The sequence below is a fragment of the Dipodomys merriami genome, unplaced genomic scaffold (genome assembly GCF_024711535.1).
Source record: "Dipodomys merriami isolate MVZ:Mamm:240054 unplaced genomic scaffold, mDipMer1.0.p SCAF_59, whole genome shotgun sequence".
Taxonomy (NCBI): domain Eukaryota; kingdom Metazoa; phylum Chordata; class Mammalia; order Rodentia; family Heteromyidae; genus Dipodomys; species Dipodomys merriami.
This window is the reverse complement of record NW_027206168.1, coordinates 2462455-2488301: the sequence shown is the minus strand read 5'-3', so window position 1 is coordinate 2488301 and position 25847 is coordinate 2462455. Positions and strand designations below refer to the sequence as shown.

Below are 25847 nucleotides of genomic sequence, written 5' to 3'. Positions count from 1 at the left end.
GGGAGTGCTGAAGAGGTTACCAGATGGAAAGGGTCCCTGTCTACCTGGTGTCCCCAGAAGGGAACGTGAGGAACTGAGGCCTTGGGAGCTCATGGATGAGCGCACTCGCCAGAAGCAGGGCCATGGCGGCCTGCCACGGCCAAGGCGGGCAGAACAGCGCGGCGGAGTTCCTGTGGCAGTTCCGAGTTCTGGAAAAGCTGCTGGAACCCCGCCACTCGGCTCCCACCGAAGGTGTAACCAATAGGAAACCACCAAGCTGTCTTTGGGTGGAAAAAGCAAAAGTGTCCAAACTCCCAGATCAGTGCAGATCAGTGCAGGTGCCAGATCAGTGGTAGTAGTGGTAGCAACCACAATTTTGTTGTTGTTGTTGTTGTTGGTCATGGGGCCTGAACTCTGGGCCTGGGTGCTGTCCCTCAGCTCTTCAGCTCAAGGCTAGTGCTCTACCACTTGAGCCACAGTGCCACTTCCAGCTTTTTCTGCTTATGTGGGACTGAGGAATCGAACCCAAGCCCTCATTCATTCAAGACAAGCACTCTGTCACTGAGCCACTTTCCCAGCCCTACAACCACAATTTTATGCAAGTTTTTTTGGGGGGGAGGGGGGTCCAGTCATGGGGCCTGAACCCTGGTCTTTAGCTCAAGGCTAGCGCTCTACCACTTGAGCCACAGCGCCACTTCCGGCTTTTTCTTTTTGCTTATGTGGTGCTGGGGAATCGAACCCAGGTCCTCATGCATGCAAGGCAAGCGCTCTACCACTGAGCCACTTTTCCAGCATCAACCACAGTTTTTTGTTGTTTTTTTTTTAGGTCCGGTTGTGGGCCTGAACTCTGGGCCTGGGCACTGTCCCTCAGCTCTTCAGCTCAAGGCTAGCGCTCTACCACTTGAGCCACAGCGCCACTTCCGGCTTTTTTCCTTTTTGCTTATATGGTGCTGGGGAATCGAACCCAGGGCCTCATGCATGCAAGGCAAGTGCCACCTTCCCAGCCCCCATCAACCACAGTTTTATGGAAGTTGACAGACCTCCTCTTGCCATCCCAGATCCACTGACAGGAGAGAGGACTGTTTAGGATTCCAGCCCCAAGGCTCAAGCCCTCAGAGTTTAGCCTGCAGGTCTGATTTCTGAAATTGTGAGGAGGTCTCTTCAAAACATTAGCCCCACCCATCCTATCTAGATGACCACTCACATCAATTTGTTTCTCATGCTAATTGGCAAAGCCTTTGAAAAATAAATAAAGTATTCCTAGTAACTGAATCTGAAGTACAGAAGAAGAGTCTCAGGCAGGTAAAGGGTAAAATGACCTGCTGTCCATTAGATAGCCAAGGAGGGAAGACTGTACTTAGTAGTGGGCAAGCAATCTGGCTGTACAGTTTGCCCCATGGTCTAGAAAGCTGAGATTTGAAATCAAAACATCGAATGGTGTTTAAAGGTAAGATCTGGGCTGGAGTTGCATCTCAGTGGTAAAGAGCTTTTGTAGTGTGTGAGGAAGGCCCTGAGGGACCCCTCCACACACTTAAAACAGAGGTGGAGAAGTCAGCCAAGGAAGAAGTAATCACCAATATTTAAGGGGCAGGTGAAGGGGACAGTCTAGTGCTGTTTAATTTAAATAAATACTTTATTTAGCCAGGCGCCGGTGGCTCGTGCCTGTAATCCTAGCTACTCAGGAGGCTGAGATCTGAGGATCATGGTTCAAAGCCAGCCTGAGTAGGAAACTCCATGAGACTCGTATCCCCAATAAACCACTAGAAAACCAGAAGTGGTGCTGTGGCTTAAGTGGTAGAGCGCTCACCTGGAGCTGAAGAGCCCAGGGACAGCACCCAAGCACCGAGTTCAAGCCCCACGACTGACGAAAAAAAAAATTTATTTAAATAAATGCATGTTTTATTTAAAGAAGTTCCAATTTCATTTCAATAAATGTTTATGAGCCAGCCAGGTGCCAGTCGCTCATGCCTATAATCCCAGTGGCTAAGGAAACCGAGACCTGGGGGATGGCAGATCAGTCCACGCCAAAAAGTCTGCAAGACTGCATTTCCAAAATAACCAGCAATGGGTGAAGGACTGACCCCCACCCTATTGTCCCAGGCATATACAGACACCAGGCAAAACCCCAGGTATGCATGGACATGCTTGATTTGCAGCCAGGGCAATCTACCGAAACCCAGCTGTAAACATTCCATTGTGGGCCCAACCAGAAAGCCCCACACTCCCTAGACCTAATGGCTTTTTCATTAACCTCTGCCTCCTCGCTCAGACCTCAAAAAAACCTAACTCCAGTCCCAGCTCCTTGACACAGTCTTCAAACCCACGGGAAGGCTGTGTCCCTCGCTGCTCTATCTCAAGAACCAGTCTTTGCCTGTGGAAGATTGAGTCTGGCTTGTTTTCTACCTTTTCCCTCCATTTTCCTAACAATGGGCACCAGTAGCTCATGACTGTAATCCTATCTACGCAGGAGACTGAGATCTGAGGATCATGGTTGGAATCTAGAATGGGCAGAAAAAATAACCAGCAATGTTAGACTGGAGGTGTGGCTCAAGTGGTATATTGCCAGCTGCAAACAAGCAAGGCACTCAGTTCAAGCCTTTGTACCAGCACCAAAAAAAAAAAGGGGGGAGGGGGAGAGTGGGAAGTGGGAATGTAGCTTCATGGTAGAGTGCTTGCCTAGCATGCATGAAGCCCTGGGCTCAATTCCTCAATACCCACAGACACAGACAAAGCTAGAAGTGGTGCTGTGGCTCAAGTGGTAGAATGCTAGCTTTAAGCACAGAGAGACTCAGTGACAGTATCCAGGCCCTGAGTTAAGCCCCCAGTCCTGGGGAAACACACACACACACACACACACACACACACACACACACACACACACACACACACACACACACACACACACACACACACACACACACACACACACACACACACACACACACACACACACACACACACACACACACACACACACACACACACACACACAGAATTGGCAATGAGTAATTTCTTGGGATGGCAATGCAGACTGGGCTGGTGAACAATGAACAATTAACTATACGTAAGTTTATTACAAAGGTTTTTGCTATCAAGTATTGTAGCACAGAATTTGTAAATAGTAATACATTTTGTGTGTGCTGAGGATGAAACCCAGGGCCTCACACATGCTAGGCAAGTGCTCTACCACTGAGCTATGTCCCCAGGTCTACAGTATTCTTTTTTTTTTTTTTGTCGATCGTGGAGCTTGAACTCTGGGCTTGGGTGTTCTCCCTGCGCTCTTCAGCTCAAGGTGAGCACTCTACCACTTGAGCTACAGCACCACTTCCAGTTTTTTAGTGGCTCATTGGAGATAAGAATCTCACAGACTTTCCTGCCCAGGCAGGCTTTGAACCATGATCCTCAGATCTCAGTCTCCTGAGTAGCTAGGATTACAGGTGTGAGCCACCGGTGCCCGGCTTTACAGTATTCTTTATGCTTGTAGCTATCATTTCATAAATGGAGCTGTATCCCCATGATAAGTATAGTTCCAGCATGAAAACTGATTATTTTTACTTCTACGCACGAATGAGAATAAAGCAATGAAGAGTTATGTTAAAAGTTCACTGGCTCCTGGAGCAGTGGATCACACCTGCAATCTTAGCGTTATAAGAAGTTGAGATCTGAAGATCTTGATTTGAAGCCAGTCTGGGCAGGAAGGTATGAGATTCTTATCTCCGAGAAATCAGCAGTCTTAATGTAACATTTAATTATAAGTTTCCATCATTTTTTTTTTTTTTTTGTCGGTCGTGGGGCGTGAACTCTGGGCCTGGGCGCTGTCCCTCAGCTCTTCAGCTCAAGGCGAGCACTCTACCATTTGAGCTACAGCGCCACTTCTCCATCATTTACTTTTTTATTTTTATTTTGTTGTTGTTGTCAGTTGTGGGGTCTGACTCTGAGCCTGGGCACTGTCCCTCAACTCTTCAGCTCAAGACTAACATGGCTAACACTCTACCTCTTAAGCCACAGCACCACTTCCAGCTTTTTCTGCTTATGTGGTGCTGAGGAATCGAACCCAGGGTATCATGCATGCAAGACAAGCACTCTACCACTGAGCCACCTTCCCAGCCACTTCGTGTGTGTGTGTGTGTGCACACACGCGCGCCACTTCTGGGGCTTGAACTCAGAGCCTGGGTATTATTCCTGAATGTTTTTGTTCAAGGCCAGCGTTCTACCATTTTGAGCCACAGCTTTATTTCTGATGTTTTTAGTAGCTAACTGGAGATGAGTCCCATTGACTTTCCTCCCTGGGCTGGCTTGGAACTCTGATCTGATCTTCAGATATCAGCCTCTTGAATAGCTAGGATTATAGAATGACCTACCGGCACCAATCTACCTTTTTGAGGGGAGAGGGAAAGCAGTCAGTTAAGGGGCTTGAACTCAGAGCCTGGGTGTTATCTCTGAACTTTTCTGCTCAAGGCTAACACTCTTACCAGTTTGAGCCACAGCTCCACTGCCAGTTTTTGTGTGGTGAATTGGAGATAAGAGTCTCAGGGAGGGCTGGGAAGGTGGCTTAGTGGTAGAGCGCTTGCCTTGCATGCATGAGGCCCTGGGTTCGATTCCTCAGCACCACATAAGCAAAAAGAAAAAAAGCCGGAAGTGGTGCTGTGGCTCAAGTGATAGAGCGCTAGCCTTGAGCTGAAGAGCTGAGGGACAGTGCCCAGGCCCAGAGTTCAGGCCCCACGACTGGACCCCCCCCCCAAAAACAAAAAGTCTCAGGGACTTTGCTGCCAGGGCTGGCTTTGAACCGCAATCCTTATATCTCAGCATCCTGAGTAATTGGGATTACAGTATGAGCCACCAGCGCCTGGCTTCATTTAATTTCTTTCTTCTTCTTTTTTTTTTTTAGGTCGGTCGTAGGGCTTGAACTCTGGGCCTGGGCGCTGTCCCTGTGTTCTTCAACTCAAGGCAAGTGCTCTACTGCTTGAGCCACAGCGCCACTTCCAGTTTCCTAGTGGTTTATTGGAGATCAGAGTCTCACAGACTTTTCTGCTCGGGCTGGCTTTGAACCGTGATCCTCAGATCTCAGCCTCCTGAGTAGCTAGGACTACAGGTGTGAGCCACCAGCACTCAGCTTCTTCATTTAATTTTTTTTTTTTTTTTTTGGGTCCGGTCGTGGGGCCTGAACTCTGGGCCTGGGCGCTGTCCCTCAGCTCTTCAGCTCAAGGCTAGTGCTCTATCACTTGAGCCACAGCGCCACTTCCGGCTTTTTTCTTTTTCTTTTGTTTATGTGGTGCTGAGGAATTGAACCCAGGGCCTCCTGCATGCAAGGCAAGCACTCTACCACTGAGCCACCTTCCCAGCCCCTTCATTTAATTTTTAATAATGGCTGTGCTAAGGAACAAGTCCACAGCTTTTCCAATTTCAGTAGGAACACTTCACTAGGTGAGATGCCAGGCAGACTGTAATTGATTGGAGTGAGCAAAGTCTCCCCTCTGGTCTCCTCCACACTCTACTGTCCTACCACTCCACTCCAGCCACTCCAAGTCCTCACTCAAACTGCTCTTCTAGAAGCCACACACTCTTCCAGCTACCTGGCAAATGAATCTGTCCTGTACTATCTTAATTTCTTTTGTAGCACTAATCAATTTGCATAATTATTCTGGAAGCACTGGAAATTGTCTCTTTTAGCCATAAGATCTGTGATAGCTAAATAGATGTGTCCTAGCCACTTCCATTCCTTCAGGTATTACAGTGCCTTGCTTATAAGAGGGCTCCGTAAGTATTCATTGAATAAATGCTGAAGATGAGAATCGGCCATTGGAAAATCAGAGAAGTTAGGTATGTACAGTAAGAAGACATCACCAGAAAGCATCTCCTTGGATGTTTTGGATTTTTTGTTTATTTATTCAAAATAGCTTGAGGGCTGGGAAGGTGGCTCAGTGGTAGAGTGCTTGCCTTGCATGCATGAGGCCCTGAGTTCGATTCCTCAGCACCACATAAGCAGAAAAAGCCAGAAGTGGTGCTGTGGCTCAAGTGGTAGAGCACTAGCCTTGAGCTGAAGAGCTGAGGGACAGTGCCCAGGCCCAGAGCTCAGGCCCCATGACTGGCAAAAAAAAAAAAAAAAAAAAAAAAAAGAAAACAAAATAGCTTGAATCCCACCATTTGGTACAGAAAACTTTCCCAACATACACTGAACTCAGAACATTCATCCTAAACTGGCACTGGTGGCTCATGTCTGCAATCATAGCTATTCAGCAGGCTGAGATCTGAGGATTACAGTCCAAAACTAGACTAGGCAGGAAAGGCAAGGTAAGACTCAAAATTTCAAAATTTCCAGCAAAAAGCTCAAAGGAGAGAGAGGGAGAGAGGGGGGGAGAGAGAGAGAGCGCGCGAAGCACAAGCTAGGAAGTGGTGCTTGGAAGCACAAGCTAGGAAGTGTGGCTCAAGTGGTAGAGCTCTAGCCTTGAGCTGAAGACCCTCATGAGGGACAGCGCCCAGGCCTAGCTATCCCTCTTGAACATTCATCTTCTTTGGTATTGGCATACATGCCTCACTAATGGTTGCTTGGCCAAATTCTCAGGGTGGAAACATCTTACCCAACGGGAATAGCTGACTTCTTGTGGGGGAAATAAGACACAAACAGACGCTGATTTCCACCACCAAAAAGGACACACTTGGAAAGTCTCCACAAAACACGACGGTATAGTAAGAGAAGACGCAGGTTAAGTCTAACAATTATGTACTAATGAAAACCGGTGATCGCCAGGAAGAATCAGATAGGAGCAACCAGAGTGTTGTAAGTCTCTGGTTACGCGAAGACTTTAATCACGAGTCATGCGAGCTCCAATCATCACGTTCTATCTGCCCTCCCGAAGGAGGAACAGGTAAGGATTATCCTACCTGACGATAAAGAGAAACTTCACCCATTCCGTACTCTGCAAAAACCGGTTCCTCTATAAACTACGGTGAGTAGCTACTGGGCTAGTTGGTGCAACCCAGCTGTCTCGAGATTTTTCTAATTATATTGTAACACTTATTAGAAAATCCTTAAAAATATACTTTTTCCCAATTTAGGTACCAAAACGCCAAAAACATGTCTCTCCCAGAATGCTCCACTCACGCACAGACCCTTGCGATATTGGTCCCTACCCAGTATATTTACATATCCCCGCCCACCCTCTTCCGCCAGCCATCTACCGTAAAACTCAAAATAGAAGCGGTGTAAGTTATTTTGTGACCAGTAGGGCTGGCTAAAAAAGCATTTGGCCACCCCAATTGTCTTCTGAAAATTGTTATCAGTCTTGCTCTTACTGTAAAATATACTTTATTATAAAGCACTGTATAAAATGAGAATCTCGGATAAGGGAGATAATTATCCAATGGTGGAAGGGACTGGCACCTTCACCTTCCTTCTTCAAAGAACCATGAGACGTCCTGCGCCCCTCTGGCTTCATACCTACTTTCTCATCAGGATGATCAGAAAGGTTTCTTTTTCAGCCCAAAGACAGCGACAAGCAATGCCATTTCAGTGACAGCTGGGAGGGCACTGTGAAAGGAAAGTGGTGGGTTCAGCGCCTCTTCCAACATGAAACCCCAATTCCCAAACCAGACTACACCCTCAAACTGCAGGGGAGTGGAACAGGGGTGGTGGGGTATGAAACTTCAAAAGATGTTGTATGTGATGCCTCACACCTGGGGGAAAAGGCTGGAGGGGGGGGGGACTTTTCAGATTTGGGGAAAACTTTCCATCTTCCACTTCCATTCCCTAATACTGTGTGTTACTGTACCTGCAGAAGGCAAAAATGTACCAGTACGTGGTACACTCCCAACGTTCAAATATGAAGAAGGATAGAGACACAGATGCACTACAGTGAGCTGCAATGGCTAGCAAATGCATTCCAGTCAAGGAAAGTCTTTAGATTCACAGGATTACGGGGCAGAGAAAAGCCAGTGGTGGGGATAGCATCCCACTGCTCCCTTACCACACTGCAAGGGCCAGTGTCAGTAACTACATCTAAATTTTAAGACAGTCATGGGACTGGAGGTGAGCACTAAGCACCAAAAGAAAAGAAAGAAAAAAGAAAAAAAGAACCTTCTTTGATCCATGTGCCTCACCCCAAGGCCTCCTTATAATGCCTTATATGTTACACACCCCTTATATACCACAGCATTTATTATTACACTTACAAATGTACATATGTGAGAGAGTTCAAGTTCAAGTCCCAGTACCGGCACGATCGATCACTCTCACTCACACAAACATGTTATCTAAGATTTCTCAACAAGAAAGATTCTGTTGGGGGGCTGGGAAGGTGGCTCAGTGGTAGAGCGCTTGCCTTGCATGCATGAGGCCCTGGGTTCGATTCCTCAGCACCACATAAGCAAGAAGAAAAAATCTGGAAGTGGCGCTGTGGCTCAAGTGGTAGAGCGCTCACCTTGAGCTGAAAAGCTGAGGGACAGCGCCCAGGCCCAGAGTTCAGGCCCCACGACCGGACCAAAAAAAAAAAAAAAAAAGTAATCTTTAAATCACAGTACTGTAAAGAAAATAAAATTAAAAAAAAAAAAAAGAAAGATTCTGTTGGTTAGCCAGGGTAGAGACACACTTGTGCCAGAAAGGCTTACGGAATTGTGTGGGGAAAAGTGGACAGGAAGAAAGGATACAGATGAGGCTCTGAGTGCTGTTGAACATGGAAACTCCAGAAAGAAAACCGGTCAGTTCCACTGCAAAGAGGCCCAGGGTGACGGCGAGCGCTATCACCAGCCTGCAGAGGAAAAGAATCGGGTCAGGACTTGCAGAGGTCTTCGATGGCCTCCAGTCCCTTCCCCTCTTCCTTCACACCACCCCGTCCCCGAAGCTCACTGGGTGTCCTGTTTCTGATATTCCTCGGGAGTGAACCGGAGAGGCAGGCAGGCCTGGATATTGCTGTCCTAGGAAAAGATGTTAAAAGAGAAGGAGGTGGCGGGGGTAAGCTGGAAACGAAAAGGAACCCAGAGAGGTCAGACCTCTAGCTGGGGGGGGGGGGGGGGGTGGAGTTGAACTGGGAGTCGCGATGGGGTTGAGGGCGGAACAGGTTGCAGCCGGACATCATCTTACCCGGGACCAGAATAAGGTGATGACGACCACCAGATGCGCCAGGAGCGTCAAAAAGCGAGAGGGCACGAGCCCCGAGATCCGACCCATGGCCTCAGGGGGACGAAGAACTGCCCGGATCAGAGGCAGCGGGTTAGGGAGCTGGAAGTTCCAATCGCAGATATCTGAGGCAAGAAGACAGAAAAAATCAAAACAAAACCCCGCGACTTAGGTCGCCTTCCCGCGCGCGCGGGGCTCAGGCGCCGCCCGGTTGCCGTGGTAACTGCGTAAGCAGCGCAGCGCTGCGTTCTCGGAAGCCTCGCGAGAGTTGACCTCACCGCGCGGCTCTCCCGGAGGCCGTTTGCTGCACCTTTTTCCTCATATGCTGTTTTCCCGTCCGCAGCCCTGGGCCACGGTGAACCCGGAAAGCGAACGTGGAGAAGCAGGGGCGGCCCCCAGAGCGTCGGGCGCTGTGGTGGAGGCCGGAGGAAGGCCCGCGCTTCCCCACGCCGCCAGCGGCGCTCGGCCCAGCGAGGTGCCCAAGACTGACAGCTCCCCAGAACTAGGGTGTGGGTGAGATGCGAGTTTCGGGGTGGGGGGTGGGGCTGAGTGGAGAAAAGGAATAGAAGAGCCTCGAGGCCCAATCCGCAGGCCATGGCGGCTTTGAAGCGCCCGGATCCCCGGATCTTAGACAGTTACAGGCCGGAAAACCCTTCTTATTGCGAGCCTTACTGACCTGTGGGAGCCCTGCACATCCCAAAGTTCTTACCACGGACATTGCTTACAGTTCCATTCTCGAGGGCCCATTTCCCAGGATCACAACCTCCACTTACCATCTCTGTTCCTTTTTAAGCCAGTCTAAGTGGCGAGGCCAAGAGGCATTTCTCATTCATTCATTCAACGAAAATGTATCGACTCGTGAGTGTTCTGACTCTGCTGTGTTCTGGAAGTACGCCGTAAATAAAAATCAAAACCTCTCTCTATCTTATAGTGTTGGCAGGGAAAACGACAAACACGGAACCAATAAACTAAGAGTAGGTAATAGGTGCGATTAGTAACATTTTAAAAGAAACACTAGAATAATATGAGCAGAGATAAGCTCTTTGAAGTTGCATCATCTCTTCTAAAACTTCATTTTAGGGAATTTGGCCCCAAATAGGCGGATGGGTTTCCTTTTTCTACACCAGTGGGTCAAAACAAAACAACTCAACGTTAAAGTATTTTGGTTAAAGGTCAAGAAAGATAAAGACTGAGGAGGGCTGGCAATGTGGTTTAGCAGTAGAGTGCTTGCCTAGCATGCCGAAAGCCCTGGGTTCAATTGCTCAGTACCGCATAAGCAGAAAAGGCCAGAAGTGGCGCTGTGGCTCAAGTGGTAGCGTGCTAGACTTGAGCAAAAGAAACTCAGGGACAGTGCCCACGCCCTCACTGGCAAACAAAAACAAAAAACCTGAGGATCTCTTCCAAATAAAAATAGCCCGGGGCTGGGAAGGTGGCTCAGTGGTAGAGCGCTTGCCTTGCATGCATGAGGCCCTGGGTTCGATTCCTCAGCACCTCATAAGCAAAAAGAAAAAAGCCAGAAGTGGCGCTGTGGCTCAAGTGAGCTGAAGAGCTGAGGGACAGCGCCCAGGCCCAGAGTTCAGGCCCCATGACCGGACCCCCCCCCAAAAAGAAAATATAGCCTACCTAACAAATGCCCAACATCAGTAGCACCAAAAATAGAAAACACCTACCAAATTAAGGGATACTAAAATAACTCTGTGTGTGTGTGTGTGTGTGTGTGTGTGTGTGTGTGTGTGTGTGTGCAAGCATGGGGCTTGAACTTAGTGCCTCACACACTTGAATTTTTTTTTCTCAAGTACAAGCAATCCACCACTTGAACCACACCTCTACTTGTGGATTTTTAGTGCTTAATTATAGATAAGAACCTGGTGAGCCAGGTGCTGGTGGCTCACACCTGTAATCCTAGCTACTCAGGAGGCTGAGATCTGAGGATCTCGGTTCAAAGCCAGCCCGGGCAGGAGAGACCGTGAGACTCCTATTTCCAATAAACCACCAGAAAACCAGAAGTGGCGCTGTAGCTCAAGTGGTAGAGTGCTTGCCTTGAGCTGAAGAGCTGAGGGACAGCGCCCAGGCCCAGAGTTCAAGCCCCATGACTGACCAAACCTGGTGGACTTTCCTGCCTAAGCTAGCTTTGAACTTCTGTTCTCAGATCTCAGCTTCCTGAGTAGCTAGGATTATAGATGTAAACCACAGGCTAAGCTTATCATTTTCTTCCTCCTCTCTGGTAATTTTCATGTATATTCTCCAGGGAATAGAAAATCCAGGCCAAGCTCTCCCAATGATGGTTTTATCATCTGACTATTCACAAAAGATAAAGGGAGCTGTGTAATAGGGCAAAAGTGAGGACAGTCTAGACTCTTGTTTTTGCAAGATTTTCCAAGGTCCCTGAATAGGATGAGGGTAAGTTAGTATTGTGAATATTTGGAGAAAGTGCATTTCAGGCTGAGGGAAGAAAAAGGTCAAGGGTAATGGGAATGAATCCAGTGTGTTTGTTGGAGAGAAAGGAAGCCAGTGATTCTGAAATCCAACAATGTAAGGGGAAGAAAAGATCAGAGTGAGGTTGCAGAAGTATACAAGAGCCCAATCCTATGAGGTCTTACAGCCACGTGGGGAGGGGGTGGGTGGGTGTTCATATTCTAGAAGATGACTCTTTGCAATTTGGATTACAGATTTTAAGCAGAAGGTGAATAGGGATGATAGAGGATTATCTAGAAAGGACAGGATGGTACTTGAACCAGAGTGGAGTCAAGAGGATGGAATGAGCTAATTAAGTAGAACCATGAGATATGTAGAAGGAAAAAAAACAATGCAGTATGAAACAAAAGGAGGGTCCAGGATGACCATTAGAGTGAGGTTCAAGTATCTGGAGGGATGGGGCTTACAATATGTTTATTATAAGCTTCCTGCCTAGAAGAAATACTAGAGAGTAAAAAGTGGATAGTTGCATGTCATGTTATGAATTAGTGAGAGTAGATCGGATAGTTTGCATGTCATGTTATGAATTAGTGAGAGTGGATCTTTTTTTTGGGGGGGGGGGTCTGGTCGTGGGGCCTGAACTCTGGGCCTGGGCACTGTCCCTCAGCTCTTCAGCTCAAGGCTAGCATTCTACCACTTGAGCCACAGCACCACTTCCGGCTTTTTTTTTCTGCTTATGTGGTGCTGAGGAATTGAACCCAGGGCCTCATGCATGCAAAGCAAGCACTCTACCACTGAGCCACCTTCCCAGCCCCATGAGAATGGATCTTGATGGTATGTCTTGTCATTTTTCCGGCGTTGGTTGGCAGAAAGAAGCTTTGCCTGGGCTGGGAATTGGCTCAGTCCTGGGTTCCATTCCTCAGTACCACACAAACAAAAAAAAAGCCGGAAGTGGCATAATGACTCAAGTGGTAGAGCGCTAGCTTTGAGCAAAAGAAGCTCAGAGACAGTGCCCAGGCCCTGGGTTAAAAGCCCCAGGATCAAAAAAAAAAAAAAAAAAAAAAAAAGCCTTGCAATTTCTGAGTTTTAGAGCCACCTGGTGTCCATAGGTGGTACTGCGAGTAGACGGGGTTTTGTTGTTTTCCCCAAATGGCCACTTAAGATAGGTGGGGGACTCATATCCTAACATTTAAACTGGTAATAAAATAAATTTATCACAGGAAAATTCAAACATGTTAAAAATAAGGAAAGTGGCCAGGCATTGGTGGCTCACACCTGTCATCCTAGCTATTTAGGAGTCTGAATTCTGAGGATTGCAGTGTAAAGCCAGCTCAAGCAGGAAAGTCTGTGAGACTCTTATTTCCAATAAACCACTAAAATAACAAGAAGTGTTACTATTCTTCAACAATTATCAATTATGGGAGCTTTATTTCAGTTGTAACTTCATTACAACCTCTTCTTGGTTATTTTGTTTTATTATTTATTTATTTATTTTGCCAATTCTGGGGCTTGAACTCGGCCTGGTACTTTCTCTGAGCTTCTTTTGCTCAAGGATATCATTCTATCACTTGAGCCACAGTGCCATTTCTGGATTTTTCTGTTTATATAGTACTGAGGAATCAAACCTAGGACTTCATTGATACTAGGCAAGCACTGTACCACTAAGCCACATTCCTAGTCCCTACTTGGGACTAGCAAATTTTAGAGATCAATAGTTTAATTTCTTGACTTATATATATATATATATATATATATATATATATATATATACATATATATACACACATATATGTATGTATGTGTATATATATATATACATATATGTATGTATGTGTATATATACATATATATGTATGTATATATATATATGTATATATATATATATATATATATATATATATATATACTAATCCCTGAGCCAGAGTCCAAATAAACTACATATACTTGGCTGGCCTCTCTCTAAAATTAAAATCTTAATCTTAGATATTTCCTCCTCCCCACCCACTCACGTTCCTTCTCTTTTCCTTTTCCTGAAATTATCTGTTGAAATTGGACCTCCTGGGACCCTTACTCTTGTGATGCCAGTTTAACATAATCCACCCCCTTCTGCCCCCCTGTATTTCCTGCAAACTGGTTCTTTCGACATTGATCAATCCCTTTTTGATTTTGAAAGCTTATTGTACTTTCTGTTCCTTCTCATTGAGAGGTCTGTTTATCTCTCCTTCTCTGTTTTTAGCAAAGGTGGATTCAGGCTAGCTAAAGAAACCATTAAAAATTCTCCATTAGCCTGGTATGGTTCTGCTCACTCCTGTAATCCTAGCTATTGTGGAGGTTGAAATCTGAGGATCACGGTGTGAAGCCAGTTCAGGCAGGAAAAGCCATGAGACTCTTATTTCCAGTTAACTACCAAAAAGCTGAAATGGAACTATGGCTCAAGTGGTAGCGTGCTAGTCATGACAGGGGAAGAAAAGATTCAAGGACAATGCCCAGGCTTGTAGTTCAAGCCCAACAACAAAAAAAGTTTCCCATCAATTATCATCTAATGGTTTAATGGATGGACTATACCTAACTCCATTTATCCTCAGGATTTTCAGAACAAAGGTGTCCTTGTCCTAATTCTAATCTATGTCCTATTCCTTCTATGTCTACCAACTGTGATCCCTTCATGGGTTAGAATTTACCGAGCAGTTTACATAGAGATGAACTGTAATCCAAACCCTTAATCAGTAGAGGCAGAAGAATCCAGAACTTAAGATCAGCCTGTGTTTGTGTGTGTGTGTGGGGGGGGGGGGGGGGAATCAAGGGAGTTACCCTCATCAATCAGTTATTTTCTGTGACATGTAGACCATACTGGAAATAAAGGATGTGTCTCTTTTTTTTTCCTTATTAGAATGAATTGGTTCTCTGACCTCCTGTAAAAGTAACTAATTTTTTTCTTTTGTGTTTTTGTCTTTTGGTGGCCAGTCCCGAGGCTTGAACTCAGGGCCTGGGTACTTCTTTTTGTACAAAGGTAGTGCTCTATAACTTGAGCCACCTTTCCATATCTGGCTTACTTAGTAATTTAGTGTACAAACCATGGTCCTCAGATCTTAGACTCCTGAGTAGTTAAGATTATTAGCATGAGCAATTGTGCCCAGCTTAACTCATTTATTTTGGTAGATTATGGGGCTTGAGCTCTGGGCCTGGGCACTGTCCCTGAGCTCTTCAGCTCAAGGCTAGCTCTCTACCACTTGAGCCACAGTGCCACTTCCGATTTTTCTGGTGGTTTATTGGAGATGAGTCTCATGGACTTTCCTGCCTGGGCTGGTTTTCAAGGGTGATCCTTAGATCTCAGTCTTCTGAGTAGCTAGGATTACAGGCTTCTTTTGCTCAAGGCTAGCACTCTACCACTTGAGACACAGCACCATTTCCAGCTTGCTCTGTTTATGTGGTACTGAGGAATCAAACCCAGGGCCTCATGTATGCTAAGCAAGCACCCTACCACTAAACCACATTCCCAAGTCCGAATGATTGTTTTAACATGTACAATTTAAGGGATTCATGAAAACCTGTCACCTGTCTTGCTGCTGTTCTCAGCAAGGCCATTCTGCCTGTTGCTTTTTGTGCTGTACCCTCCATGTTCTTCAGTTACTTTTCTCTGTGAGTCAAGTTCTTGCTTACCCCAGTGCTTCTTGTATAAATACTTATTGAATATATTACAGGAATCATACTGAGTGCTACGAATACACATTTCCTAATTTCTAGTAGGACATGCCAAGGAATCAATTAAAATATAATAACATATTAAGTGCTGTCTTGGAAGATAGACAAGAAAAGAGGAGGGTTTGAATGAACTCTTGAGTATAAGGACCAAACAGAATAAAAACAAAATTGTTTGAAAGACCATCCAGCAGTACCAGGGACAGTGGGTTTATTTTAGATAATTGAAAATGACTCAGCTGGTCGCAGGTGGCTAATGTCTGAAATCCAGTTACTCAGGAGGCTGAGATTTGAGGATCACAGGTCAAAGCGAGCCCAGGCAGGAAAACACATGAAACTCATTGCCAGTTAACCAGAAAAAGCTGGAGGAAATAGAGCTATAGCTCAAGTGGTAGAGCCCTAGCCTGGAGCAAAAATACTCATGAACAGCATCCAGGACTTGAGCTTGAACTCCAAGACTGCCCCCTGTCCCCCCACAAAAGTGCTAAGCAAGCGGAGCGCTGGTGGCTCACGCCTGTAATCCTAGCTACTTAGGAGGCTGAGATCTGAGGATCGCGGTTCAAAGCCAGCCGGGGCAGGAGAGACCGTGAGACTCCTATCTCCAATAAACCACAGAAAACCAGAAGTGGTAGAGCGCTCGCCTTGAGCTAAAGAGCTGAGGGACAGCGCCCCGCCCCAGAGTTCAAGCCCCACGACCGACAAAAAAAAAAAGTGCTAAGCAAGAACTGAGTTCAATCCCCAGTACTAATATGCACGTGTGTATGTGTGCCTGCACACACACACACACACACACACACACACACACACACACAATTAATAAATAAATCATCCCTTCCTGGAATCAATTTAGGCCAAGTCTGAGAAGTATCTCTAAGCTTTTTGTGTGTTTGGAGACAAAATGTCAATATGTAATCCAGGTTGATTTTGAACTCCTAATCCTGCCTTAGGCTTATGAGTATGTATCTAGGTTTTTGACATGTCCATGATCGTGGAACACTCCACAAAGAGAAGGAGCCTTGCAGAATGTGAAGGGTTGCAATTGGAAAACACCATGACCTCCTTTGCAGTCTTGGATTGTTAAATTTCTTTCATCCTGTCCAGGTAGAATAGACTAGGGAAAATGGAGCATGAGACTCAAAAGCCAGAAGCTTAAAAAAAAAAAAAAAGCAAGTGAATGTATAGTTTGATGAACAGCATATATATCTTCCCTTTTTTTTGTTGTTGTTCAATTGTTTTTATTGGTCATGGGGCCTGAACTCTGGGGCTGGGATCTTCAGCTCAAGGCTAGTACTCTGCCACTTGGGCCTCAACACTATTTCCAGGGTAGTCTGCTTACTCTGGGCCTGGGATCTTCAGCTCAAGGCTAGTGTTCTGCCACTTGGGCCACAACACTATTTCCAGTGTAGTCTGCTTATGTGGTACTGAAGAATCAAACCCAGGGCCTCATGTATGCAAGGTAAGCACTCTACCACTGAGCCACCTTCCCAGTCTCTTCTTCTTCTCACATGTAGCTCCCTCCCTCTGGCCTTGCCCACATGCTCAAAAAATTACTATGTTCTAGGACGTGAGGAAAGACTTATCTTAAAGACACCTTGAAAAATAATTGGGTAAAATAACTCATTTGATTACAGAAGTAATCAAGAATAATCATTTTTTTCTTTTTGCAAAAAAAAAAATATGTTAAGGAAGGACACTTGTCTCAAAAGGCGCTCAGGTAAACTCAACTCTTACCTCAGAAGGAACACAGAAGGAAATGGAAAAAAAAAAAAAAAAAAGAAGGAAATGGACATCATGTCACAACAACCCAAGTTTAGTAAACTAATCAGACCCCCACATTGGTGGGTAACATTTCAAGAAGCAAATTGGTCTCTTCTAAGTTATGGAATCCCTCTAAGTTTCCAGCTCTGGCTCACCTAGAAGTCTAAAAATACTGATAATAGAAATTAGGACAATGGTTTCTTCTGGTGTGTGTCAGGGTCATTGAGAAGAGACATGGGAGAATTTTCTAGAGTGATGAAAATGTCCTATATCTTTTCTTTTCTTTTTTTTTTTGGTTAGTCGTGTCCTTTGAACTCTGGGCCTCCTGGACACCTGACCCTGGCTCTTCAACTCAAGTCTAGCACTCTATCACTTTGAGCCACAGTACCACTTCATTCTATATCTATTGAGTGAGACAAGCCAAGCTCATAAAACAAGATATTCTATATTTTCACTCCTATGTGGACTGCTAAAAGACATACATCTTCATGGGCATAAACAGAAGTATATGGACTATTATATATCATATATATTTATTTATTTATTTAAAATCATATATTGAGGCCAGCCCAGGCAGAAAATTCCCTGAAACTCCTTTCTCCAAGTAACCAGCAAAAGAAAAGAGCCTAAATTGGAGGCGTGGCTCACAGGCACAATACAAAAATTAAAATACCCTGATAAACATTCCGTGTGTAAATTATGCCTCAAGACTGAAGTGTGGATCTTTTCTTTTTTCCCGAATGGTTTTAAATACTGATGCTCTTTTCTGACCCGGTTATATTCAAATCTGCACCGCAGCTGGTTCTGATGCGCAGCCGGGAGTGTCGATCCACGCCGGGCTCTGCGGCCCGGGTCCCCTTGCGACCACTTTTCGGCGCCCCCTGCTTGTCCGAGGACCCCAGGGGCGCGGCGGCGGGAGGCACTGCACACCCTAAGCCTGCCGATCCCCGCTCTGCGGCGGCGGCCGGATCTGGAAGAGAAGCCACCTCCTCAGATCACCAGAAGAACCCCAGTCCGTGCGTACAAACATCCAGGTAACGCTGAAGCCCGGACAACAAGTTGCACAATGGTCATAAAGAACCCTTCCTGCACAGATGGGCGGCGGGCCTCGTGGCGCAACGGTAGCGCGTCTGACTCCAGATCAGAAGGTTGCGTGTTCAAATCACGTCGGGGTCAGCTACGAGTTTTTTTTTTAACCTTCTGTATTTAACTCTTATCCAACCTCAAGTCAGAGGAGAAACAGAGACGGAGTTCACGGGGATTTCACAGTGTGGTTTGTTTTCTGCGCTGAGGTTTTTTTCTTTTTTCTTTTTTGGTTCTTGAAAGGTTTCTTGCAACATACTGCTTTGGTGACTCAAGCTGCTCGGAAATCGGGCGTGTTCATATCCCAGAGAGAAGAAAGCAGTGGAGAGCGTTGTAGACGAGGTGGCCGAGTGGTTAAGGCGATGGACTGCTAATCCATTGTGCTCTGCACGCGTGGGTTCGAATCCCATCCTCGTCGACATGCTAAAGTTGGCTTCCCAGTCAGTTTTATGGTTTCTCAACACCCAAGTTACAGATATCATTGCTCTATCAATCTCATTGTCATTTCATCTTCATTTTCCAGTGCTGCCAAGAACCCTTTAATTGCACGTCGGTTTCTCATGAAATTGACCTGGCCAAGGAATCAGGGCCCTGTGTCTTGTGCTTTGGTGCCGTGGCTTAGTTGGTTAAAGGGCCTTTCTGCTAAACAGGTAAACCCTGGGTTCAAATCCCAGAGGTTCCCCCTCAGGGGTCACTAAATTTTCAGGGAGAATGTTCTTGTAGTTTGCTTTTTTTTTTTTTTTTTCTTTCTTATCAAGTTAAATTATATGACTTTTCCACATGTCCATGCATCTTCTCTCACCCCCAAACGTCAATTTTTTTTTTTTTGGTTTGGGCAAAGGTGCTACTATCCTGTCCTTTGTGCATGTCATTAATTGCTCTCTGACTTACAATTAAAAACTAATTCGATCCATCTCTGTGTTTCCGTTTTGCCGTTAAGTTGAATTTAAGTGTTTATTGGATCAATTTATGTATATGTTTTCATGTCTTTTAAATTATTCTATCCTTACAGATGTTTACTGGACAAAGCTTAGTATTAAGTATTACTAGTTGGATACATTTATATACTTTCAAATCAGACCTGCGAGCTCAGCTGGCCGGTTAGCTCAGTTGGTTAGAGCGTGGTGCTAATAACGCCAAGGTCGCGGGTTCGATCCCCGTACGGGCCATCTTTCGAAGGTTTTTTTTTTTTCCTCTCCAGTGTAATTGCATCGTTCCTTAACTAGTATTTCATCCTAAAACACTTAACATATTAAAAAGAAATTACTTGGTATTTTAAAAATGGGAGTACTAATAGTTCTTTTGACATCTAAATTTCAGTACTATAGCATAGTCTAGAACTACATGAACTATAAAAAAGAAAAGACTGGTAGTGACTGAGATTGTTTCAAATACTAAAGTGTAGTCAAATCAGTAAGGCAAATGTATCATGATTAAGCTGTCAAATGCTCCTTCCTCCACAGTCTAAATATCAATCTACCATCCCACACCAGTCCAGGAGGCTCTAAGAAGTTAACCCCTTCTTTCCTCCTCCCCCCCCACCCCCCATTCCAGAAACCTAGTTTATGTCTCTTCTTTCATTCTAGGACCCTGTATGTGATCTGTCTCACATTCCTCCTCTAACGTCTACTGCTAACAGCAGGAACTATATCCTTCCCCAGCTAGCCAGGGAACTCCACTACTCCCAGTATCCACCCCAAGGAGAGCTCCATGAAGAGCAACTTTTATTCCCATCAACCCCCAGAACCCCATACAGACAAAGACTCGGCCTTAGCAGCAGCAGCAACACTTTTAATTCCACAAAAACTCAGAAAGCCAAAACTGATAAGAACACTCCACAACAGGTGGGCTTCAAAACCAGCGACAATTCTTCTTGAACCCTGAGAGCAGTGAGACACCTCCTACCTCACCTCCTCCACCACGCAGCGCGTTCCTCCCAGCTACACTCCAGTTCAGGCTAGGCAAGTGGTGTGGTAAGCGACCAGGGAGAGAAGCAGGAGGTGATTCATCTTCACGTATGTATCTTGCCTGCATGGTGTGCGACCAATGACTACTCAAGCTCCCAAAGCCCCTGACACCTGAGAATATGGCCACGGAGTCAGATGGCCACATTGGGGCTGGGGGCCTCCTCTGTTCCCTTCTCTTGATCACAAAAATGGTAGTCGCGTCCCCACCCTCAAGCCCAGACTCAAGGCGCTGGGTTCCCAGGGATGGTGCTCTAGCTAGGGAGAAAGAGTTGGGGGAGAAGAGGGTAGCAATAAATGGCTAAATTAGTAGAAGCAGAGCAACATCCCGTCCCACCAAAACTGTTAGGACTTCCCCAGTACACCTCCTGCAGGTCAAGTTAGATGCATCTCCAACACACCGGCTCCTGGGGGAAGAGTCCTCGGGGTCCTGCTGGGCCCCGCGTCCTGGGGCCAGGAACGGGCCTCTTCCGTGCTCCTGATCACTTGCACAGGGCCTCCAATACTTCCAGTGTGCGTCGGATGTCTCGGACCTGGCGCGCCAGCCCCTGCACCGGCTGCAACGCCCGCTCCAGCTCCTCGCAGCGCGCCAGCAGCGTGTACATGCCCTTGATGCTCATGTCCACCGCTTCGCCCAGGGAGTCCACGGCGTCGCGGTAGGTCTGGATGCAGCCCACGCTCAGCGCCGTCAGCTCCTGCACCGCGCCCCCCAGCCCGCGCAGCAGACGATCCACCCGACCGCCCAGTTCCCGGCTCAGCCGTTCCAGATCCCGCAGCACGTCCGGGTCGATGGGCGGGATGCTGGACGCGGGGGCCGGGGGCAGGCCTGGCCGCGCCGGGGCCAGGGCCGGGGCGGCAGGGGCGGCACTCAGACGGATTTTGAGTTGCAGGTTGTTCGCCACGAAGTGGGTGAGGTCGCCGTGCCGGCTCACGGTGCCCTCCAGCTCCAGGGGACTGGAGATGGTGGCGCGGCGCCCGCCCCCCGCGCCGGGCTCGGCGGCCCCGGCCGACCCCGCGCCGCCGCCGCCGCACGCCCCGCTCAGCCCGTCCAGGCTGCGGCTGTCCTGAAGGCGGCTGGAGAAGGAGCGGCCAGCGCGCCCGGCCGCCGCCGCCGCCGCCTCCTCCTCGTCGTCCTCCTCCAGCGCCGCCGCCTCCTCCTCGTCCGCGTTCATCTCCACGCCTCCCGGGCTCCCCCGACGGCAGACCCTCTCCGAGGCAGGCTCGTCCTCAGGCGGATCGGGGTCTGGGTGCCACAAGGACGGGGGCGCGCCATGCTCGGAAGCCGGCGCCCTTCGGCGGTCCTCGGTCCCAGGCAGCGCCTCCCGGGGCCCGGGCTCGTCCGGCCAAGCCTCGGGCCTCCGCTGGACAGAGCCGCTACGGGAGACCTTCGGGGTCGCTCGCGGGGGGCGGCTCACGAGCCCAGCCTTCTCGGCCTCTTCCTCCCCGGACACCCTCAGAACTGAAGGCGGCTTGGAAGGCATCCGGCTCGGCCGGCTGCTGAAAACCGCGGCCTGCTGCTGCTCCCCGACAGCTAGTAGGTCTGCTCCGGACCCCAGCCGCCCCCGGGACGACTCCATACTGCGAATGGGGGGCCGGAACCCAGGGATTGGTCCCCCCGCCGCCGCCCCCCCCCACCCCTCAGGAGGCGGCGGCGCCTTTAAGGGGCGTTAGTAGAGGCGGGCCGATTGGCCGCCGACTGACAATGGTAAGGACAGGAAGAACGATTTGATTGGACGCGACGATCAGGAAGTTCCGGAAGAAGGGCTGTTATTGCGCGGCGGAGCCCACGTGAAAGGCAGCGGGGAGGAGCCAAGGAGGTGACAGCTGTGGCGCGTCGCCCCGCCCCTTTCGGAAGTCGCGGGGACGGATCTTAAAGGTGTAGGACCTGAAATACGGGAGTCCCGCGGGGGCGGAATTCAGACGTTTTCCGCCCACGCTCGCCACGCCCACACTTATTGCTGCCCGGGCGCCACTCACGGGAATCGATCTTGGGGTTCTTATTGATTTGGGGGGGATGGAGATGGTGAGTCGTTCTTAGGTTGAACGACTCTGGCACCGAGTCAACTGGATCCTAGCTACTCAGAGGTTGAATCTGAAGATGTCAGTTCGAAGCCAGCCCCAGGCAGGAAACTCCACGAGACTCTGATCTCCAATTAATCACCACAAAGTTGGAAGTGGAGCTGTGACTCCAGTGGGAGAGCGAGCGGTAGGCCTTGAGCAAAAGAGCTCGGTGACAGCACCCAGGCTCTAAGGGAGAAAAGTCTGGGCTGAGTTTGAACCGTTGACCAGTTCCATCCTCTTTCGTTAACCGACCTGGCAGTTGAACGGTCTGAGAGGAACTCACAGACGGTGACCAGCGAGGCCTAGAGACGCTTCTGGCTTTGGATGCTTTGTTTTCTGTCTCCTGCCCTCTCGGCCTCTTGGAGGCTGAGGGAAGGACATTAGCCCTGGAAGAGACAAAAGAAGGCTTCACAGGAAGTCAGATTAAAAGGACTAGGATGATTTGATGTGTCATTGCTGGTTTGAAGATGAGGTGGCCAACCCTGTGAGGAGGAATGTGGAAAGTTTCTAGAAACTTGAGTCCCCCCTCCCCCACCCTACACACTTAAAACCCAGCAAGGAAGTCAGGTTCTCCGTCCTACAATCACAAGGAACTGAATTCTGCCACCAACCAAAATTCCCTGAAAGTGGATTTTTCTCCAATCTGCAGACAAGAACTCAAGCTGGCCAAGACTTTTGATTTTTTTTTAGCTTTGGGGTTCCCTGAACAGAGAACCCAGCCATGCCATACCAGACTCCTGGCCTACAGCACTGAATGAATTTTATGATAAGAGACAGAAGAAACGAAGAGGAGTCTCTGCTATCCCAAAAACATGGACAAAAGGGTGCTGAAGAGCCGGGCAGCAGAGGAGTATGCAAGGATAAACACACTTACCCCATGTGAGGGGATGGGGAGGGAAGTTTCTGGTCTCCAGGCAGCTTTTCAGCTCACCTCCTTCAGCATTGGATGCTTTGGAAAACCAGTGTGGTGACATGAACCCCGTTGACTGGAATCGCATATGGACAAACCTTCCTTCCTATGCTAGATGTGGTCCTCAGGTGCCAGGCACACAGCACACATGGCTGGATCCACTCCATGAAGTCGTGATTCCCAGAGTCCAGAATCCTGTTGTCTCTCTATTGGTTATATATGGTTTTATATGTCCGCCCCTTTCAGTGAAACTACTTGATTCCTAGATTTGGGGGGATGTCACACATTCTTAGGATACACATAATAATTCTCTTATTCACCTCCCCACCCCCTTCTAGCCCTGTTTGCTGTCATGAGTCAGGCTGGGGAGGGAGTTTTCTTCTGATGACATGCCCTGGGAGGACTTTCTGCTCCCTGTATTATTTGCTCATGTAGGTGAGACAGGAGACAGCCACAGAGCCATGCTGGCTGCGGGACAGGGAAAGTGGGAATGGGGTAGGGGGAGGAATCCTTCCCTGCAAGCTGCAGAGGAGAATGGCATTCAGGGAGGCTCTTCTGCAACCCTTCTGCCCTGACTGCTTGCTGTCTTCAGGCAGCTAATATTGAGATGGCAAGATGGTGAAGGGGGTCAAAGGAAGGCAATGTCCTGCATGCTGTTTCACTGAATTTTCTTCCTAGTAAGGATTCGTAGCTCTCATGGGTTATAACTCAGGTCTGACATACAGAACAGTCATGATTGGGGGGAGTGGTTGAGGAGTGTATCTCCCTACGCCATAGGCCAACTCCATGAATGTTCCTTTCTGAGCACATCAGAGTATCTCATAATGTGTCCCAGCATGGGCCTCAGCCCGGGCATCCACAGTTAGCAACTAATTGATGTTTTGCTCCTGTGGAGACGGTTGAAATGGAAAGTCATTCCTTGCAGAAAAGTATATCTAGGTTCCATCCGTCTACCTTTGGGAGTCACAATATCCTTGCTGCTAGGAAAGTTCCAGGCCTCACCATGAACTTGGTGAGCAGTTCAAAATTGCTGACCCTTGTTCTCCAGGGAATACCTAGGATGCCTGACCATGCTTGTGAAGCAGGTGCTGCTCTACTGCTGAGCCACATCTCCAGTCCCAAGTAGTATTTATCAACTGCAGTAGTGGGGTTTGAACTCAGGGCCTCGTGATGACTAGTAGGCAGGTACTTTTGTCAGTTGAGCCATGCCCTAATCCTATTTGCTCCCCCCCCCCCTACTGGTACTAGGGCTTGGTCTTAAAGGTTTTTATTTTTGACATAAGGCCTCATGTTTTACCTGGCTGGCCTAGACTATGACCCTTTTATTTAAGCTTCCCAATAGATGCATGTCACCCCAACCAGCTTCATGAGGCCTTTCTGTCACAGCATCTGTAGGAGACACAGAGTGTGGTACTCTCCTGCCCTTGTATGCTCCATCACAAGATAGATGTGTTCCACTGTTTCGATGACTTGGAACATCCTGACATTAAATTAACTGCAAGTATAACAGTGAGATTTCTGCTTTCCCAGACACCTAGGTATCTGTGAGGTGGTAGCAGGCAAGTTTGGAAAAACGTAGTAGGGACCCATCCCTACAGAGGACATGGGCAGAGTTAAGCATTGTTAAAGCACTGTTAAATGTTATTAAAGTACTGTTACAGATATGCCTGTTAAAGATAATTTTATTGAGTTGTACAGAAGGGCTACCATTGTTAGTACACTTTTAGTTTTTGTTAACTATTGTTAAAGCACTGTTACTGAGAATCCTTTGTTATAAGCACGTTTTGGGTTTTTAATTTTAATTTTTGTCAGTTATGAGACTTGAACTCATAGTCTGGGCACTGTCCCTGAACTCTTTTGCTCAAAGCTAGCACTCTACCACTTAGAGCTAAAGCATCACTTCCAGTTTTCTTGTGGTTAATTGGAGATAAGTCTCATAGACTTTCCTGCCTAGGTTGGCTTTGAATTATGATCTTCAGATCTCAGTCTCCTGAGTAGCTAGGATTACAGGCATGAGCTACCAGCATCTGGCTCAAGCACATGTTTTGTTTTTCTTTTTTGAAGGCCCCTTTGGTCCAATAGAAAACCAACTACAACTGTCCTTCTTGCTGTCCTTCTGATATTACAATAAAGGCTTTCCCTTGAAACAAAACTTGACATCAAAATTTGGGGGAATGGGGAGGCAGGAGAGACATTGTGTTAGCCCCAATGGCTAACACAGAAGGTGTATGAGGGAAGATTTCCAGCCATGAAGCTGAAGAGGCAGTGAAATGAATGACAGAAAAGTAACAAAGGCTTTGGTAGGGGGTGGGTGGCTATCAGTGGGAATGAGGACAGCTAAATGAGGATGAACGGTGGGAGTATTATCTCCATGTATGAAAACAGAACAAAGAGGCCATTTGGCATCAGTAGTGGAGGTTCTGAAAACAGGGTTAAGTTACTAAATCAGAACAAACTACCTGGCCAGCACTCAACTTTGTAAAGACTGGAGCTATTCTTACAATTTTCTTTATCTTTTGCCAGTCCTGGGGCTTGAACTCAGGACATGGGTGCTGTCCCTGAGTTTCTTTTTCTCAAGGCTAGCGTTCTACCACTTGAGCCACAGTGCCACTTATGGCTTTTTCTGCTTATGTGGTGCTGAGGAATGGAACCTAGGGCTTCATGCATGCAAGGCAAGCACTCTACCACTGAACTATTTTACCAGCCCCTACATATGGTTCTTTTTTTTTTTTTGTCGGTCATGGGGCTTGAACTCGGCCTGGTGCTGTCCCTCAGCTCTTCAGCTCAAGGCGAGTGCTCTACCACTTGAGCTACAGCGCCACTTCTTACATATGGTTCTTGATGCTTTGTTTCCTTGAGTAAAGTC

At 47.5% G+C, this 25847-nt stretch overlaps 2 protein-coding genes and 4 non-coding genes across 8 annotated transcripts; 3 read left to right on the top strand and 3 right to left on the bottom strand.

Annotated features, from left to right (window-relative positions):
• Nucleotides 1-6732: 6732 nt before the first annotated feature.
• LOC138813357 (U8 small nucleolar RNA) lies at nucleotides 6733-6868 on the bottom strand. Its single transcript, XR_011367758.1, has one exon. It is a non-coding gene; the product is annotated as a U8 small nucleolar RNA (small nucleolar RNA).
• Nucleotides 6869-7262: 394 nt separating this feature from the next.
• Tmem107 (transmembrane protein 107) lies at nucleotides 7263-9290 on the bottom strand. 3 transcript variants are annotated; one of them, XM_070001363.1, is made up of 5 exons: nucleotides 9056-9290; nucleotides 8822-8889; nucleotides 8623-8723; nucleotides 7749-7845; nucleotides 7263-7507 (listed from the first exon to the last, which is right to left on the bottom strand). In XM_070001363.1, exons 1-5 carry the CDS (start codon nucleotides 9140-9142, stop codon nucleotides 7438-7440), a joined length of 423 nt encoding a protein of 140 aa, XP_069857464.1. In that variant the 5' UTR covers nucleotides 9143-9290; the 3' UTR covers nucleotides 7263-7437. The 3 variants fall into 3 exon arrangements, with proteins under 3 accessions (XP_069857464.1, XP_069857466.1, XP_069857465.1); XM_070001365.1 differs by lacking the exon at nucleotides 7749-7845 and having other exon boundaries at nucleotides 8584-8723; XM_070001364.1 differs by lacking the exon at nucleotides 7749-7845 and having other exon boundaries at nucleotides 8584-8723; nucleotides 8822-8884.
• Nucleotides 9291-18067: 8777 nt separating this feature from the next.
• On the top strand, nucleotides 18068-18139 carry Trnaw-cca (transfer RNA tryptophan (anticodon CCA)). Its single transcript has one exon. It is a non-coding gene; the product is annotated as a tRNA-Trp (tRNA).
• A 243-nt stretch (nucleotides 18140-18382) lies between these two features.
• On the top strand, nucleotides 18383-18464 carry Trnas-gcu (transfer RNA serine (anticodon GCU)). The gene has a single exon. It is a non-coding gene; the product is annotated as a tRNA-Ser (tRNA).
• A 677-nt stretch (nucleotides 18465-19141) lies between these two features.
• Nucleotides 19142-19215, top strand: Trnai-aau (transfer RNA isoleucine (anticodon AAU)). The gene has a single exon. It is a non-coding gene; the product is annotated as a tRNA-Ile (tRNA).
• A 601-nt stretch (nucleotides 19216-19816) lies between these two features.
• Nucleotides 19817-21917, bottom strand: Borcs6 (BLOC-1 related complex subunit 6). The gene has a single exon (XM_070001442.1). The coding sequence runs from the start codon at nucleotides 21585-21587 to the stop codon at nucleotides 20493-20495; it is 1095 nt and encodes a 364-aa protein (XP_069857543.1). The 5' UTR covers nucleotides 21588-21917; the 3' UTR covers nucleotides 19817-20492.
• Between the last annotated feature and the right edge of the window lie 3930 nt (nucleotides 21918-25847).

Bases quoted from the DNA above. Each gene is read 5' to 3' on its own strand.
- Tmem107 (XM_070001363.1), bottom strand. From the start codon at position 9,142: ATGGGTCGGATCTCGGGGCTCGTGCCCTCTCGCTTTTTGACGCTCCTG. The intron at 8,724-8,821 runs GTGAGCTTCGGG...TTTCCTCTGCAG, and splicing joins TATCAGAAACAGGACACCCA to GCTGGTGATAGCGCTCGCCG. The intron at 7,508-7,748 runs GTACAGTAACAC...TTCCTTTCACAG, and splicing joins TACATTTTTGCCTTCTGCAG to TGCCCTCCCAGCTGTCACTG.
- Borcs6 (XM_070001442.1), bottom strand. From the start codon at position 21,587: ATGGAGTCGTCCCGGGGGCGGCTGGGGTCCGGAGCAGACCTACTAGCT.